This window comes from Theropithecus gelada, chromosome 15 (genome assembly GCF_003255815.1).
Source record: "Theropithecus gelada isolate Dixy chromosome 15, Tgel_1.0, whole genome shotgun sequence".
NCBI lineage: Eukaryota > Metazoa > Chordata > Mammalia > Primates > Cercopithecidae > Theropithecus > Theropithecus gelada.
Genome location: NC_037683.1, coordinates 30,617,510 through 30,636,897, shown reverse-complemented (window position 1 = coordinate 30,636,897; position 19,388 = coordinate 30,617,510). Strand labels below are relative to the sequence as shown.

General features: G+C 37.3%; 1 protein-coding gene across 1 annotated transcript in view; it reads right to left on the bottom strand.

Moving 5' to 3' along the window:
* The window catches only part of SVEP1 (sushi, von Willebrand factor type A, EGF and pentraxin domain containing 1), a 228,356-nt gene that overhangs the window by 129,204 nt on the left and 79,764 nt on the right, over window positions 1–19,388 (bottom strand). The window contains exons 7-10 of the mRNA XM_025359181.1: window positions 16,899–17,096; window positions 14,662–14,780; window positions 7,267–7,396; window positions 1,236–1,343 (exon numbers count right to left, since the gene is read on the bottom strand). Of these exons, the coding sequence (XP_025214966.1) occupies window positions 1,236–1,343; window positions 7,267–7,396; window positions 14,662–14,780; window positions 16,899–17,096 (555 nt within the window). The remainder of the gene's footprint in view (window positions 1–1,235; window positions 1,344–7,266; window positions 7,397–14,661; window positions 14,781–16,898; window positions 17,097–19,388) is intronic.

Genomic DNA, 19,388 nt, shown 5'->3' with positions numbered 1-19,388 from the left:
CCCCTGCTTTCTTTTGGCCCTTGTTTGGTATTTTTTTTTTTTTTTTTTTTTTTTTTTTTTTTTTGAGACGGAGTCTTTGCTGTGTCGCCCAGGCTGGAGTGCAGTGGCACGAACTCGGCTCACTACAAGCTCCGCCTCCTGGGTTTAGGCCATTCTCCTGCCTCAGCCTCCCGAGTAGCTGGGACTACAGACGCCCGCCACCTCGCCCGGCTACTTTTTTGTACTTTTAGTAGAGACGGGGTTTCACCGTGTTAGCCAGGATGGTCTCGATCTCCTGACCTTGTGATCCGCCCGTCTCGGCCTCCCAAAGTGCTGGGATTACAGGCGTGAGCCACCGCGCCCGGCTAATTTTTGTATTTTTAGTAGAGACGGGGTTTCACCATGTTGGCCACGTTGGTCTTGAACTCCTGACCTCAGGTTATCTGCCCACCTTGGCCTCCCAAAGTCCTGGGATTACAGATGTGAGTCACTGTGCCCAGCCTGAGTCACTTTATTAGTCTCTTATTTGATTTGAAGTTTCATGTCCTACTTATGCAAATCAGTTGGGCATTCCGGGTTGCTTTGCCCACTAGTAGAAAACAAGAGATTTAATATTTATACAGTAACATAGAAATAGTAGATTCAACAACCCCATTAAATTAAGGCTTTCTTTGATAAACAACTGATTTTCTCAAAGTCCTTTAAGATGTCCTACAAAGCAACTAGGCAATGGGTAAGTCTGCTACAACATTGGGATTTTAATTAAGAAATTACTTAATTTGCATTTTTTGTTGTTCTCTGGGTTTTACTGAAACCTTTAAAATAAACTTCAGTTGTATTTGCTTAGTTGTTTTCTACTTTCTTATGATTTTTTATAATTTTGTCAAGTATTTAAGAACTGAGTCTGAATATATAGATCTACAGTAGAGATGCTGATAAAATGCATGGTTTCTGCCTCTAGAACAACATAAGCTTGGAGACTCAAGAAATTCATTAGAACCCTGCTAGGTACAACACCTAGTGCAGGTTCAACAAATGCCCATGGAATACTGAATTAGGAAAACCCTCATGGATAGGAAAGTTTAATAACGTTAACTTATAATTATCCTAGCATTAAAACATGTTAACTTATATAATTATTGATTCTCCTTAGACAGTTTTTATTTGCCTTTTCTCTTTTATCCTATTAAAAAGCTTTTTAAAATAAAAAAGAATTCAGTGCTACTATGCTGACGACAAAGTCCTTGTCACCTCACCTGAGTTGTCTGAGAATTGAGGCTCATCCCAGCTTGCAGCATACACCTTCTCTGAGACCTGGATGGGAGGTGGAGATCTGCACCAGTCTATGACAGGTGGTTCTACATCTAAAGAACGTGAAATCAAAGAAGTTACAACTGATATTCATAAATGATGAGGAGGTTTTCAAAAGAGAACTGAAGTCAGTTTGTGCTGGCAGACAGCCTTGAGCTTGTAAGAAACAAGGCTGACCCTGTGGCTCCTTTGATGTCTTTTCCCTGATCTCCAACATCAAAGGAAAGAGCTGCTTTTGCTATACTGCCCCCTATCTGTTGAAGAAAAAAATGCCACCTTCCTAAAATTATCTTGGGCACAAGTGTGTGAAAGACAATTCCTGACGTGGTGGGCATTTAAATTGTGAGTTCTGTCCACAGTCATTGAGCTGACCCACCTGGAAGGGAAGAGAACCATTCCAGACAAGCTGAAGGAATGAAATGACCACACCTGTCATTCCCATGATGTTCCTCTTATCTGAAGGGTCAAGACAAGGGCTAATAGATGGCTAAATGGAAGGACCATGGGCCAGAGATCCGAGTCATGTTGCAAAATAAGCATGATGTCAGTGTGGGTGGGCTACTGCTGGGAGGCCAGGAGATTATTTCCAGAGGTGGAACATTGGAGCTAAAGATTTCTAAGGTTGACAAATTCTAGGTGAAGACAAAGAACAAAGTGGGAACCTGGAAGTGGGGAAAGGAGACAGAGGATGAAAACCATGGTAGAAGTTAAAGCACTGGGAGTCTGTGTTGTTGAGCACTGGAACCCAGGCTGAAGGGTGGATGTGAGGTGGGGTGAGTGAGCCAGGTTTCAAAGCCATGATTGAATGTGGTGGAGTTTTTAGGATGTCAATAAAGAACAATAAAGTGGGTGTATAATCTAGGCAAGACCATTGAGGACATAGGCATGGGCAAAGATTTTATGACAAAAACATCAAAACCAATTGCAACAAAAGCAAAAATTGACCAATGGGATCTAATTAAACCAAAGAGCTTCTGCACAGCAAAATAAACTATTATCAGACTGAACAGACAACCTACAGAATGGGAGAACATTTTTGCAATCTATCCATCTGATGAATATCTAACATCCAGAATCTATAAGGAACTTACATTTACAAGAAAAAAACAACCCCCATTAAAAAGTGGGCAAAGGGCATGAACAGACACTTCTTAAAAAAAGACATTTATGCAGCCAACAAACATATGAAAAAAAGCTCAACATCACTGATCAATAGAGAAATGCAAATCAAAACCACACTGAGATACCATCTCACGTCAGTTGGAATGGCAATTATTAAACAGTCAAGAAACAACAGATGCTAACAAGACTGTGGAGAAATAAGAACGCTTGTACACTGTTGGTAGGAATGTAAATTAGTTCAACCGTTGTGGATGACAGTGTGGTGACTCCTCAAAGACCTAGAACAAGAAATACCATTTGAACCAGCAATCCCATTACTGGGTATATACCCAAAGGAATATAAATCCTTCTATTACAAAGATACATGCACGTGTATGTTCATTACAGCACTACTCACAATAGCAAAGACATGGAATCAACCCAAATGCCCTCCAATGATAAACTGGATAAAGAAATTGTGGTACATACACACCATGGAATACTATGCAGTCATAAAAAGGAACAAGATCAGGTCCTTTGCAGAGACATGGATGGAGATGGAAGCCATTATCCTCAGCAAACTAACGCAGGAAAAAAACCAAACACCGTATGTTCTCACTTATAAGTGGGAGTTCAACAATGAGAACACTTGGACACAGAGAGGGGAACAACACACACTGGGGCCTTTCAGGGGTTGGAGGAGAAGGGGAGCATCAGGATAAACAGCTAATGCATGCGGGGCTCAATACCTAGGTGATGGGTTGATAGGTACAGCAAACCAACATGGCACACATTTACCTATGTAACAAACTTGCACATCCTGCACTTGTATCCTGACTTAAAATTAAATTAAATTAAAAAGGAGGGTGTATAGGAAATAATTTTATTTTAATTTAATTATGCATTTTATACATCTGAAATGTTCTTATTACATGTCTTTGAGGTTTGAGGGAGATAGCAAAAACATCATTTTTCTAATTTTGTAGGTGAGGAATGTTAGACGAGGCAAACTTAAGAAACTTGCTTGAGGTCAGTAAGCTATTAAATTGTAGCCACAAGCATTAAGACCAAGTATTCCTATCCAAGAAACATGCAAATACATACTCTGAAATTAACTGAACTGCACCTGTGAGAATATATGGATTCCCATTTTCAGCTAAGTCTCGTGAACATATGTTCAATTTTTGTCTTTTCCTTATGTTTGTTATTTCATTAGTGCAGACCTTAGGTTTATTACTTTACTACACTGTACACTCCGTAGACCAGTGATGCAGTCCCTTTTGTTCAGATCTCCACTAGATAGCACAGCATCTGTTCTATAACAGGTGCTCAAAACAAGTTGCTGAATAAAGGATAAAGCAATGCTCATAGCAGGTCAGTGTACTTTGAGAATGCTGAATCAAGTCAATTCATAGCTAAATTTACAAATCCGGTAGTATTTACTATTTTGCCAAAAGAAATGACAATTAAATATTCAAAGATTTTCTGAGCATATCTGATTTTATTCAGATGTTTTAAAGTTAAATCACAGGTGCAAGAGGGCGGTAAGGCTCGGTCAATCACTTTCAAAAGAATTGGAGGTGCCAGCAGATGTACTGTCTCCAAAGGAGAGGGACAGCCCACTTCAAAGCAAGTGAGACAGCACTCTGTGGCAGCCAAGGAGAAGCATTCCTGGCTTGCGTCTCATTTATCAGGGTGACACCAACACCCTGGAGAAAATAAGAAAAATGTAAGCTTTGGTGTATTTTCTTTCTCTCTCTGTCTCTCTGTCCCTTTCTGTCTGTTTCTGTCTGTGTGTCTCTCTCTCTTTCTCTCTCTCTCCCTCTCCCTCCCTATATCCCTCTCTGCTTCTGCTTCCATCTTCCCCTGCTTCATCTTCCTTCTCCTTCTTTCTCTTTCTCTCTCTCTCTTTTTTTTTTTTAGATGGAGTCTCTCTCTGTCCCCCAGGCTGGAGAGCAGTGGCGTGATCTTGGCTTACTGCAACCTCCGTCTCCCGGATTCAAGCAATTCTCCTGCTTCATTCTCCCAAATAGCTGAGAATACAGTCATGTGTCACCACACCCAGCTGATTTTCGTACTTTTAGTAGAGACAGGGTTTCAACATGTTGGCCAGGCTGGTCTCGAATTCCTGACCTCAGGTGATTCATCTGCCTCGGCCTCCCAATGTCCTGTGATTACAGGTGTGAGCCACCACGCCTGGACCTTCTCTCTCTCTCTCTCTCTTTTTGAGATGGAGTTTTGCTCTTGTTGCCCAGGCTGGAGTGCAAGGGTGCGATCTTGGCTCACTGCAACCTCCGCCTGCTAAGTTTAAGCAATTCTCCTGCCTCAGTCTCCCAAGTAGCTGGGATTACAGTCATGTGCCACCACACCTGGCTAATTTTGTATTTTTAGTAGAGATGGGGGTCTCTCCACATTGGTCAGGCTGGTCTGGAACTCCCCACCTCAGGTGATCTGCCTGCCTCGGCCTCCCAGAGTGCTGGTATTACAGGGTGAGCCACCACGCCCGGCCCTCTCTCTTTTATAATTTGGGAATTCAGTTAAAGTCTAGTAGCCACTCGAGTACACATTTCACATTTCACTATGTTGACTCTTCATTATGAAAAATTAAAACTTGGCAAACTTTTGACCACATTTCCAAGTCTAAAATCACTGTGTCATATTTTTGAGAATCCAACATATTTTTCATGCAAATGGAAATGCTCATGTTTAAAACAACATGGAAAAAGGAATTTTTAAAAACTAAGCCTTGTGAAATAGTCGGATTTTTACTGGATTTCTTTCATCTACTTTTACCAAAACCTGTAATGTATAGGGTAAGGAACCAGTTTAATATATGTTAGTTATTTCAATAAGTTATGTAACATTTTTAAAACAAAATGAATTTAACATAATGAATTTTAAAATAAACATAAGAAAAATAGACCTGAGATAAATATTGCAAAATGTCGGTATGTTGTTATCTAGCTTTCACGCAGAGCTTAAAGTATGGCAGGCACTAGATCAAGTGGTTTATATATTATCACAAATTTAAAATCTTACAATGAGGTAATACATTCGTTAATTTTATTTTTGGATAAAGAAATTGAGGTATGGAGCAGCAACACTTGACTTCAAGTGGTGCAGATGAACACGAACCTAAGCAGCTTGGGTTCAGAGTCCATGCTCTTGCCCACTACAGATTGCTACGTAGCCTACCTCTCCATGTATTTTGTTTTGGTAATGCGCAGAAGACCAATTGAGAGATGATACAGTAAACCAGGCTCAAAAGATTTAAAAGGACTGATCTGCCATGGTGGCTCTGAGGATGGAGAGAATGGGACAAATTTCAGAGATATCAAGTAAGTGAAACCAATAGCACCTGATACCGTCTTGGATATTGGTGAGAGGGCAAGGAGTCAAGCATGACTTCCAATGTTTTTGCTTGGTAGCTAGGTGGTTGGTTGCATCCTTTTCTGAGCTAGGAAATAATTTGGGTGAGTTTGAAATGCCTGTGAGGCATTAATATGGAGAAAGTCCACGAGGCTTTCAGAGTCCTCCAGAAAAGAGATTTGAACTGGAAATAGGAATATGGGAGTTGTCAGTGAACAGAATCACTCAGGAAAACTGCAAAGAGAGAAAGAGAAGGCCAGGGCTGAAACCCTAGAGACGATCAACATTTGAGAATTAGCCTGAGGAAGAGAAACCCACAAAAGAAATAAAGAAGGTTAGATAAAAATAACGGAGGAAAAAAAAAAGATGGGAAAGACTAACATCAAAGAAGCTAAGGGAAGGAAAAAGTTTTGATAAGAAGTGTGTGGTTAATAATGTACAATGTAGCTGAGTGTAGTGGCTCACACCTATAATCCCAGCATTTTGGGAGGCCAAGGTGAGAGGATCACTTGAGGCCAGGTGTTTGAGACCAGCCTGGGAACACAGTGAGACCTCATCTCTACAAAAAAATAAAAAATAAAAAAATTAGCTGGGTGTGCTGGCACATGCCTGTAGTCCCAGCTATTTGGGAGGCTAAGGCAGGAGGATTGCTTGAGCCTAGGAGTTTGAGGCTGCAGTGAGCTATGATTGTGGCACAGCACTCACTCCAGCCTGGAGGACAGAGTGAGACCCTGTCGCTGAAAAAATTAAATAAATGTAAAATATGAGGAAAGATTATGTAAAATGAGGACCAAAAAGTACAGAGTAACACTAGAGATCACTGGTGACTTTGATGACAGTAGTTTACACGAGTGAAGGGGACAGAAGCCAGACTTGGGTGACTCAGAATAAATGGCAATTAAGCAGAAAGACATGGCAAGCATTGGGAACTTTCATGTGGGTTCATATGGGAAGAAATCAAAAAGAAGCGGTGATAGTTAAAGGGTATGTAGGTTTCAAACAGGGAGTGGTTTGAGCAAGTTTCAATGCCAGTTGGAAGAATCAGTGACAAGGGAGTTGTTGATCATAAAGGAGAAGTGGTCTCTGGGGTTCTGGATTGCTTTCACAAAACTGCCCAATGATTCGATGAAAACTTACTGTATTAGTCTGTTCTCATGCTGCTAACAAAGACATACCTGAGACTGGGTAATTTATCAAGGAAAGAGGTTTAATAGACTCACAGTTCCACATGGCTGGGGAGGCCTCACAATCATGGCAGAAAGCAAAGAAGGAGCAAAGCCACGTCTTGCACGGTGGCAGGCAAGAGAGCATGTGCAGGGGAACTCCCCTTTATAAAACCGTCAGATCTTGTGACAGTTATTCACTATCATGAGGACAGCATGGGAAAGACCCACTTCTATGATTCAATTACCTCCCACTGGGTCCTTCCTATGGCACATGGGAATTATGGGAGACACAATTCAAGATGACACTTGGATGGGGAAACAAGCAAACTATATCACTTACCAATAACCTTGATATGGAAAACGCAGCTGGCTTGGTTGCCGGATAGGTCAGTTGCTGTGTATACGATAGCAACATCTCCAATTGGGAAAAGGTAAGGTGGGGTGAAAGCTGGATGAACGTGGATTGACACCTTTTGGAGATACATAAATATTTTGAAAGTTAACGTCAAAAGTGCGTTTATTGTTTTTTGATTTATATATTATTAGTAATGTTAACAATGATACAATATTTCACATAGAGGAAAGGAAAAAGGCACAGTTTTCTGGCATATTTCTTTCCAGATTATCCTATTTAAATGATTTATAGAATTGGCACGCAACAAAATGTTGCTCCTTGTTTTTTAAATGTCTTTTATGTTTTAAAACGTCTTTTACATTCTTATGCAGTCTTTACAACTTAAAATGACTCTTAAATATTTCCATAATGTTCTATAGAATAAATATATGATAATTTAAGAAAAATCTGTTGAAGGACATTAGTTTGACCCAAACATTTCCATTGTAAACAGTTTTGAACAGATAATTTAAAAATATTTTTCTTCTTATTTTCTTTATTGATGCATAATAGATATACATAGTTTCAGGGTACATGATAATTTCACACATTCATATAATTTATGAAGATCAATCACTATACTTCAGATATCCATCACCTTAAATATTTATCTTTTCTTTATGCTGGAATCATTAAAATTCTTCCCTTCTAGTTATTTTGGAATATACAATCGATTATTGCAAACTATAGTCAACCTACTGATCTAAGTAAGACGAGGTCTTATGACTTCTATCAAAACATATATTCGTACCCATTAATTAACTTCTCTTATCTCTCCCTCCCCCACCTTTCTTGGCCTCTGATAACCACCAGTCTACTCTCTATCTTCATGAGATACACTTTTTTTTAGCTCTCACCTGAGATATTTGTCTTTCTGTGCTTGGCTTATTTTGCTTATTTATTATTTCCTTATAATAGAGTTCCATGAACAGAATTATTAAACCCAAATGTTAACATTTTATTAGTAGATAATATAAAATTTATTTCCAAATGAATGGTAACAATTCATATTCCCACTGTCAACCAGTGTCAAAGTTCCCCACATTTTCTGATGTATATTAAATATTATCAATTTTTGGTTAAGTCAAAAATTTGGCACCAGGTAATTGCTTTAATGAGCTGTTTCTTAATGCTATATGCTAAGATTATATTCTCAAGTTTGCATGTATTATATTTTTTACTTCCTGAATTGTATGTTTATTTTTTCATCCATTGAAAAATTAATAAATTTCTTCTTCACTGCAGTTTTAAAAATATTTCAAATAAGATTAGAAAGCTATTTATGAAATGATTTGATAAGCATCCAAATATATTTGATGGTAGCTTTTTAAATGATTTAAACTATAATTTGGAAATATATTTTCTGTGTGGTATGATTTGAGAGTATAACTTTACAACTTAAAAATCACTCACTGTATTTTTAAATTATCACCCTTTATGATATTTTAAAATCCATCTTTATGGAATAGTACGGCATCATTCTGTTTATTTTTATTTTATTAAATGTTTTGATTTCTGGTGGATCCAGTTGTTTCTTATTATTCTTTTTGATACTTTAATCTAGGTATTCTTCTACTTTCCATTGCAGAATCACTTTTCATGCTCAAAAATATGCTGAATGCCTTTGAAATATATTTATTCGATAAATATTTTGCTTTTTAATTTTTTTCTTTCAGAAAAGCTAGAACGAAACATTTTGTTTTTTAATCTACAAATATGGCATGTATTTCCATTTGATTTCATTATTTCACCTGCCAATGTTTTATATTTTCCTTTAGGGTGCCATTCACCCTTCTTTTTAAATAGAAACCTAAATATTTTATATTTTATCTTGCATTGTAAGTAGAATCCCTTTTTAACCTACTTAAGTAACCTATTACTATATATAGCATTACATATTTTATAGAATGGTGTGTGTGTGTGTGTGTGTGTGTGTGTGTGTGAATTTATCTGTATCTTGGTAGTCAAATAGTTATTTTGCTCCAGGAAATGCAAAGGGTAAGTTTAAAAGTCTCATTCAGGACACAGAGGAAAACTTAGAGTACAAATCATGGAATAGATAATAGACACACAGAACAGAAATTAGAGACATAACTTATGAATCATCAGTGTTCCTTAAGAAAACAGAATGAATGGAATAGGAAAAATGTTCTAAGATATAGAAGAAAACTTTGATTTGAAGAAAGCTATGACTCTGTACATAAAAAGGACTCTCGATGTACCAAAATTGATAAACAACAAGCATCACTTAAACAAATCTCAGATAACTTGATGTACAATTAAAAATTCTCACAGCATTCAGGAAGAAAAAAAAGGAGATTTTCAGAAAAAAAGATAGTAATCAGCCTATATTACCTTTCTCTTAGTCATTAAATGCTCATCTGGAAATAAAAGATGTTCTTGTACATGCAAAGGCTTAGTAAATATACGACCTGTTTATACTTTTTCTGAAAGAATGGATTTTGAACCTACCTGAACCTACCAAATGAGGTGAATCACAACAAATCCCTCATAAGAGAGAAAAGTCATGGTGTGAAGAACTGACAGCAAACACCAAAACTATGTAAACGCATACTCAGTATGAAAAATTGTGGTTGTTAGGGTTCATGTGTTATCAAAGGTTATGACTTTTTGAAGGGAATATGCATAATGTAAAAAACTATATTAATTAATCTATAATAAATTAGAATAAGAATCCCAGATTATATCAACAAACTATAAGCTGCTGAAAAGTTAAACTGATAATTTGCTCATTTTACTTGAGTGAAATGCAATAGACACTCTTATATTTTTGCCACAGATAATTGGGTAATGAAAGGCTTATGCATGTTTTTAAAACTTTATTTAAAAAGACTATATTGCTTCCACATATAATTGCAGCTACAGCCCTAAAGCTGAAGAGTATAAAGGGTAAGTAATCACATATTCTAAAGAGAGCTCCTAAGAATGGAAAAATTGCCAGGAGGCTGACACAGCAGTGGCTGGACTGGTCCTGTGCCCCTTGCACTTACCACCAGCCCACATTACAAGATATATCTATATCTATATCTATATCTATATCTATATCTATCTATATATCTATATATCTATATATAGAATATAGAATACACACACACACACACAAACACACATATATATGAAATAGGAGAATTCACTTGGGTAGAGTGTTGGGACATTTCCCCTGTCTTCTCCATGGGAGAAGGAATGGGGAGGAATACTGCCTTAAACCAAGTGGCTGGGCTTCAGACAACCACTCATAGAACATTGGCAGGGGGCAGGGAGTGCCTACAGAAAAGGGAGACCCGCATCCCATTCCCAGGCTGGATGCTTGCTGGGCAGTAGAAACCCATAGATTCACCCCAGTGTGAGGGGTGCTGGATGAGACCGACACCCACACCTTGGAGTTTCGGGGCATATATGAATGTTGACAGGTGGCTGCATCTCTCCTGGTGAATGCTGAAGTCAGGAGGCTTATTTGAGCAATATGGACAGACTGGGAGGAAGGCTGTTCTGAACATGGGTCAGCCTGCACTAACAGTTGTTGGCATGGTGAAGACACATAGGCTGAAAGGGGAGATGGCAGTGCTTGAGTCGTTCTGCCCTATACCCTGCTGTAGGGGTTTTGAGAGGTTGTGGGATGTATGACAGGGCCTGGAGCTAAGGGGAAGGGCAGAAGGGGTCCTGCCAGAATGCACCTTCATGGCAGGTAACTATAAGGGGTTGGGGAGGGGGTGGTGCTCCTACAGGGCCTCCTGCTGAATCTGCACATGGACTACATGAGAGAAACAATGGTTTTCTTTTTTTCTTTTTTTTTTTTTCCTTCTCACAGTGCATCAGCAATACAGAGAGTGCCACACAGCCTTAAACAAATGAAAGACTTTTGAAGCTTTCCTCAAAAACACTCCTTTCCCAGCTGTGTTTATTTCCTATTGTTTCCATAGCAAATTCCTTAAAACTTGGCAGCTTAAAACAAAAGAAATGGGCTAGGCACGCTGGCTCACACCTGTAATCCCAGCACTTTAGGAGGCCGAGGCAGGAGGATCACTAGATCAGGAGTTCAAGACCAGTTTGGCCAACATGGTGGAAACCCGTCTCTACTAAAAATACAAAAAATAGCCAGGTGGTGGCGCTTGCCTTGTAATCCCGGCTACTTGGGAGGCTGAGGTAGGAGAATCACTTGAACCTGGGAGGTGGAGGCTGCAGTGAGCCGAGATCACGCCACTGCATTCCAGCCTGGAGACAGAGTAAGACTCTGTCTCAAACAAACAAACAAAAAGCAAAAAACAAACAAACACAACAAAAATGTATTATCTTGTGGTCTTATAGGTTAGAGACACTAATGGATCTTACAGGGTTGAAATGAAAGTGTTAGTAGGGCTGAGTTCCTTTCTGGAGGCTCTGAGGGAGAATCTGTTTCCTTGCCTCTTCTAGCTTACAGAGGCTGTCTGCATGGTCCTCCTCCTCTAATTTCAAAGCCACTGATGGCAGATTGAGTCCTTCTCACTGCACATCTCTCAAATCCTTCTTCTGTTATAGCATCGCTCTGTAACCACAGCTGGGAAAAGTACTTCTCTTTTAAGGACTCATGTGATTAAGCTGGATTCACCTGGATAATCCACGATCATCCTCCCATCTCACAGTCCTTACTTTCATCACATCTACAAAGATCCTTTGCTATGTAAGGAAACATATTCATGGGTTCTAGGGATTATGACAAGGATATCTTTGAGGTAGCCATTTTTCTGTTTATCCCACCAGCCGTGACCCTAGAGAGGCCACAAACAGAGATGGGGAGGCATAGAAGGAGGAAAAGAATATCCATTGCTCCTCCGTTCTCAAGTCAGTCAGGCCACCTCTGAGCTGCAAGAGGAAAAAGCTTTGAAGTGGATACATGATTCAAGTTTTTATTTAGACAGCAAGACTCTTCTTTCTAATCCTTGAAAGTGGTTTTTAATTATGGAAAGAACTATTGCTATACCCTAGAGTAACCAAAGCTTGTGACTGTAGAAAAATAGTTATTTTTCCACTGGTGCCTATTCTAGTTCAGACTATTCAATATCAGTTACACAATTATAGTTTTGATTGCACTGTACATATAATTTAGCATCCTACTTTTCTACCAAGAAATTTCTCTTTTTGGAAATTTTCTGGGGGAATAATCAGAGACAAAAGACAAAGACTTAGTACAAGGATGTTCATGACAGCATCATAAGTTCTTTCTTTTTATTCTTTCTTACCCTGCTTTGAGTTCATGTTCTATTATTACAATAAATGTAGTGGGGCTTTTCCCCCAATTGTCTAAACTGCCTTGTTTCTCTGTCTTTTTTTCTTTCAAAACTCTACATTATAAAGAAACCCAATTATTTACTTTCTTCATGCCTGTGTTGGAGAGTCACATCAATGTCAGAGAAATTCACACAATAGTGCAGATTAATCTCTATAAGTTCATGATCACAAAACTCAAATGGACCCTCAATAGTAGCCAAATAATCCTAGTATATTTCTCTGGTTTGCTCACTCTCCTCCTCAGAATGAGTTTTTAAAAACTTCTCAGTTCTCCTAAAACTTCAAAACTCTCTCACTCCCTTTAGTTAAGCTTCAGGTCTGACCACTTTCTGAAGAGAAGCCATTCACAATGAATTGCCCTCTCTTTTCCTTGTATATTCAACTTCTTCATCTCAATTGGTTCTCTTCATTTCTATTTTTATTCTTTTAAGCACATTCAAGTTCTTCCCCCATGTGGTAGGCTGAATAACAGCCCCCACAAAGATCATCCATATTCTAATCCCTGGAACCTGTGAATACATTACCTTCCATGGCAAAAAGGACTTAGCAGACATGACTAAATTAAGAATCTTAAAATTAAGAGATTCTCCTGAATTATCCAGATGGGCTCAATGTAGTCTCAAGAGTCCTTATAAGGGGAAGGCAGGAGGGTCAGGGTGAAAAGAAAAAGATGTGGTGGAAATATCACACATGAGAGACTGCTCAACACACAAATCCCCTAAAGTACATTCAGCCCTAGAAATCACATTTGCTCTTTTCAAATCAGATTTAAAAGCTACCTTGATTGTAAGTATATTAAACACAATGATCAGAACAGTTATTTTTTCCATGTTGCGCTCTACATTCCCCCGGCACCAATGTATCCTGATTGGTACAACTTATATATATTTACAGATAACTGTAGAAATAACATAGTATTTAAGTGCATCTTAATGTATGTGAATACTAACCATGTACATATAAGAGGAAGTAAAATTCCTAAATGAACTATTTTTCTAACATCTGATGGATGATTATTTCAAGCTACTATACAAAGAAAATTAAAATACTGTGTTCTGAATAATGCTGGATTTAGACAAGCTTGAATAAGAAACACCAATGCTATCTCTTTCTGACTGAAAAATACACAATCATTTTGGACCCATATTTTAAAAGATAGTTTCATAAATAGGAATTATAGTTGCTTCTACATTTTTTCTTTTCTTCTCTTAAAGATCCTCAGAACCTAGTAAAGGGCAAAGAATTCTTAGTCAAGTAATCTTAGTAGCTACAATAATACAACAAATCCATAGAATGAAAAGTTTCTGGTTTTGAGGATTTTATCTGAGATTTCTAATTAAAAATTCAAGGTTGATCATTATTCTATCAGATGCAGCATTCACATTTATGAGTAGAATTTATACACAAAGAGTACTGTGATGGTTAATATTGAACATCAACTTGATTGGATTGAAGGATACAAAGTATTGTTCCTGGGTGTGTCTGTGAGGATGTTGCCAAAGATTAACATTTGAGTTGGAGGATTGGGAGAGGCAGACCCAGCCTCAGTCTGGGTAGGCACCATCTGATCAGCTGCCAGTTCAGCTAGAATAAAGCAGGCAGAGGAAAGCAAGAAGAGCAGACCCGCTGAGTCTTCTGGCCTTCATCTTTCTCCTGTGCTGGATACTTCCTGCCCTTGAACATTTGACTTCAAGTTCTTCAGCTTTTGGACTCTTGTACTTATACCAGTGGTTTGCCAGGGGTTCTTGGACCTTTGGCCACTAACTGAAGGCTGCACTATTGGCTTCCCCACTTTTGAGGTTTTGGGACTTGGACTGGCTTCCTTGCTCCTCAGCTTGCAGATGGCCTATTGTGGAACTTCACCTTGTGATGGTGTGAGTCAACAGTCCTTAATAAACTCCCTTTCATATATACCTCTATCCTATTAGTTCTGTCCCTATAGATAACTCTAATACAAGTATTATCATGAGCATATTAGTAAGTCTTCAACACACATATCTGTAGTATATTTAGAATTCATTTGAAAAAGGATGTACATCATTGTGCAAACCTTACCTTTTCACCAGAGTTGTCTTTAGCTGTTGGAATCTGCCAGGTAACATTGGCAGAATCTTGCTGTTCCAGAGTCTTAGCCTCTATGTCCTTAGGACAGGTGATTTGGGGAGCCTCCACATCTAACTCAGAAAATACACAAGTCGATTAATACACTGACATGTAGTCCTAGGTCATTTAAGGAAGAGGTAAAAATCTAGTTTATATTAATACATTGTGACACATTTGTACATCCCAGTTACTGATTGTTCAGAATCTGCACCTGCTTTCCTGATCATTTATCTCAGCATGGCTTACGAACCCAATCCTGAACTGGCACCTATTGACCTCGTAGCCTCATTTCTTCCTTTTCTCCTACTGGAACTCATTTTCCACGTTGAGTTACTGTCAGGCCATGGCCTTTCTTTTACTTGGGCCTTTGCCCATGTTCTTTTATTTGCGTGAATTAGTGCCTTCTTCTCTCTTTACCTGGATGTCTAGTACTTATCCTCGAACTCTCAGCTTAGACCCAGCTCCTCAGGAAGCTCTTGCTGATTCTCCAGGCCCTTTTCAGGTGCCCACTCCACAAGATCCTATAACCCTCTGGACTTCCCAACAATAAAACTCAACAAGCTATTTTGAAATGGAATTTTCTCCCCTAGTAGAATTTAAGTTATTTGAAGGTCAGGATGTCTTGCCCCACTGTCTTATAGGGTCCCTGGCATATAATAGGAGCTTGAGAAATATTTTTTGAACGAAATAATTTAAAAATGAATGTTGACTGTGACAGGTAGAAACTACACTTGAAAATGAGGCTGTCAAGTAGAATTAACTAGCAGAAACTGAAACGTACTGTCAAAGCAAACAACAAATTTAAGCCAATTATATTTTTTACTTCATACTATGGTGCTGAATTAGACGTGCTAACATTACACAGATGCACACCAGTCATGGTAGTGCTAAGTTTTTGTTATATGATAAAATACATCTTTTATTTTAATTTATGTTAAATTATGTCTTCTGTAACTTCTGGCTGAATATATCTGAATTGATTTCATTAAGTCTCATGTCTTCTTGTTTCTTCAAAATTTTATTCAATTTATATCTTCTTTTTCTCAAAGGGGCTTATACTTCAACAACGTTCTCCCACAGGAACACATAGTAGCATATTAGCTCTGAAAATATTTTTTTTAAGTATTTGATTTTTCATTCATGCTTAAACAATAGCTTGACTGGACCTGGAATCTAAAGTTCATATTTATTTGCTCTCCATATCCTGTACACATTGCTACATTTCCTTGTGGCATTTGAAGTTGTAAATGAGATACATAACGTGAATCTAATTCTTGTTTCTTTTGTGCAATTTCTTTCTTTCGCCAGGGAAAATTATTTAAGATTTTTCCATTAACTCTGGAACTCGGAAATTTCACTACGAGTAGTCAAAGTATGCCAACCCGATACTCAGGAGTTATTTGTGGTCTAAAGGATTAAGCCATTCTCTAGCTCAGAGAAATTTTCTTCTCTTGGTAGAAAAATTCTTCTCTATCTCTTCTCCTCTCTGCCTCTCTCCTTCTGGAACTCCTTAATAAATGGACATTGAGTTTTTTTTTTTTTTTTCCCTTCTGTCACTGGCATCCCTCAACTTCCATCTTTTTGGTTTGATCAGTTGGGAAATTCAAGTGCTTTCTTTGTTTACTCATTCAGTTCTCCATTGTGAGGAAACTCTCAATTTGGTCTTTTAAATTACCAACAGCAATCATTCCATTCATTTGCCCTTGTCCTTCTCTTAGAGATAGTCAGGACTTTTTTACTTCTAAGAACTCTTTTATGTTTTCGATAACTCTTTTTCTCATAGTGGTCTGCTCTTGTTGCAGAGAAAATGGCAATGTCCTCTTATGAATGGAATGTGATGCCAGGTTTCAAAGTGCTGATAGCTTTTTTTTGAAAATCAATTCCGTCTCACCTGTTTTATATAGACCAAGACTTTCCTAAAGATTTTAGTCTTATGGAAAACTTACCTGATTTTCAGTTCTACTATTTTCCTTATTTGTGTATTTCTTATGTCATTGTCTGGCATTTTGTAATTGGATTTTGTAAATCCACCACTTTGAATCAGAAATCCTCATAGTGGATATTGGGGTAGCACCTACCGTATTATCATGGGTTTGCAGCAAAAGTTGCAAAGAAGGATTGTCCTATACTGCACCTATATGGTATTATTAACACATTTGATTTTTAACCTGACCAGTGTAGAGACCTACCTTTACATACAGCTGTCTGAACTCCGACATTCCATTTTCCAGAAGTGGTACATCTCAGCATTTCTTTGATTCCAGATAAAATGAACCCTTGGCGGCAACTTACATAGCAGATTGTCCCAAATTTGGCTGGCTGCTTGCCACAGTTGTGGGGGGATATGATGACATCTTTGGGCGTCTGAAAGGTGGAGCAGTGGCGCTCTACAGTAGGGAAATGAGAGAGAATGTTACTCGTGTTCCCACAAATTGGAAATGCCACAGATTCTTTTTTACCCAAGAAAAATACAATTATGCTGCTCTGGGATTTATGTAAATTGCTAAATGATAACTATATATGACACTGAATGTATAATGTATTGTAAATAATGCTAACCTATACCTCTTTAGTTATCTTTTACTATTTTTGCCAGTGCATCAAAACTTTCAAAAACTTCTGATATTTTAATTAACACTGATTGTGACTTTTATCATTTGCTTGGAGCACATTCATTTGGTTTGCAGAATATTATTTTATGGCTTAGAAGTAGAAAGTCATAAATTGAATTCTATATTTCATGGTTTAAGTGATATATTCAGCAATCTCTATTTTATGAGCTTTTTGGTGCTATTTTTAAGCAAGCATATAATGAGAAAAGTTTCTAATAGCCTTCCTAAAATCACTGTGTTGTATTTAGGGCCTTGACCTTGAATGCTATATTTAGCACAGAAAAAGAATAGCAGATGAATTAGGCAGAATGCAGATAGAATGAAAAATCAAGGCTAGGACTTAATACAGGGAGTGTATGTGAGGGGGGCAGCACGTGCACACACCCATACGCACATTTGTTTTTTGTAGTAGAGAATCTACTGGCAGCGTTACTCACATCTTTAGTCTGTATTTTCCATGTTATTAGAATAGTTGAATAAATGGCTAACATTTATTCACTACCTACTATGTGCCAGGCATTATTCTAAGCACTTTGCATGTATTGACTTATTTAATTATATGTTGTAAGAAGTATTCCAACTTACACACAAAAACTGAGCACACTAGTAACTTTCCTAAGGTCACCACGCAAGTAAGTGGCAAAACTTACTTGCTACTAAACACTCCACTATCATACCTCCCCCGTGAAATAATTTCCTTCCGAACTGTGCCAGCAAAAGCCATTTTTTCCTGAGAAATGGTTTGTCTCTTTATTTCTGCACAGTGTGAACTGCATGCCTGCCCAGAGCTCCTAGTCTACTTTGATCAACAGGAAAATCAAAGCCAAGTTTGTGGTTCGAATATAATGACAATGTGAGACTCAGTATCCTTTATTTAGGGCCGGCCCTATATAAAGCAAGAAAATTATCCTTTTGGCTGTCAAAGTTGTTGAAGATTTTATTCTTTTTTTATTGCTTGTTTATGGTACTTTTCAGTGAACACGTCTTAAACTTTTATATAGTCTAATCTACTGAGTTTTTTTCTTTTTGAAGTATTTCCATTGCTTTTATGCTTAGTAAGTTCTGAGATTGGTCAGCATTCACTTACATATGTTAAATAGATTCTCTTCTAGGTTTTAATGGTTTTACTTTTACTTTATCTTTTAAAATCTATGAAGATATTTTTTCAGTGTTCAGTGTGAATTGAAAACATACAGAAAACTTTATTTTATTCTGTTTTTCACAAGGAGCTAGTCAATTTTCCCTTATGATCAGTTAAAGAAATCATTTTTTCCCTCAACTGACCTGTGATGCTTCCTTAATTGTGATCTGTATGGTAATCCTTGCATATTCTTAATCTTTGCAGATTAAAAAAGATTTGAAAACCTGCTAGAGCTACTTTCTATTTACTATTCCTATTAATCTTCCTTTTCAAACTGATTTTAGTGATTTTTTTCACTATAACAGTTTTCTAGATGAATCCTAGAATCAATCCCTAATTCCAAAAGAAGGGCAAAAAAGAAAATCCCTTTTGGGCTATTGAATGAGTTTGCATTCAATGTATTACATGTATATGCAATACATATATATGTAATGTGTTCTTTCCTTATGTTAATTTGGAAAGAACTTAACATAAATGTTACTAGATATTAATATAATTAATATAAATATATAAATTATAGAATTATAATATATAATATATAAATTATGTAGTAATGTAAATATATACAAATTAATATAAATAATTTATATAAAAATACATCATTTGGAAAGAACTTAACATTTTGAAAACATTTTATATAAATATTAAAATATTATTTTCATCTCTCAGTAACATTTTTCTGGTTTGCTTAATACAGGTTCCACACATTTCTATTTAAGGTTATTCTGACATATTTTATATTTTCCATAGATCTTTTGAATGTCATATTTTACCATATGTTCTGCTTATCATTGTATATAGAAAAGCTGTTTGTTTTATTTTTATTTATTTATTTTTTCAAATCTCTGCTGGCAGATATATTTGCTATTCTTGTGACTTTAATGACCTCTCATTGATTAGTAGATTCATTCTATTTCTTGGAGGGG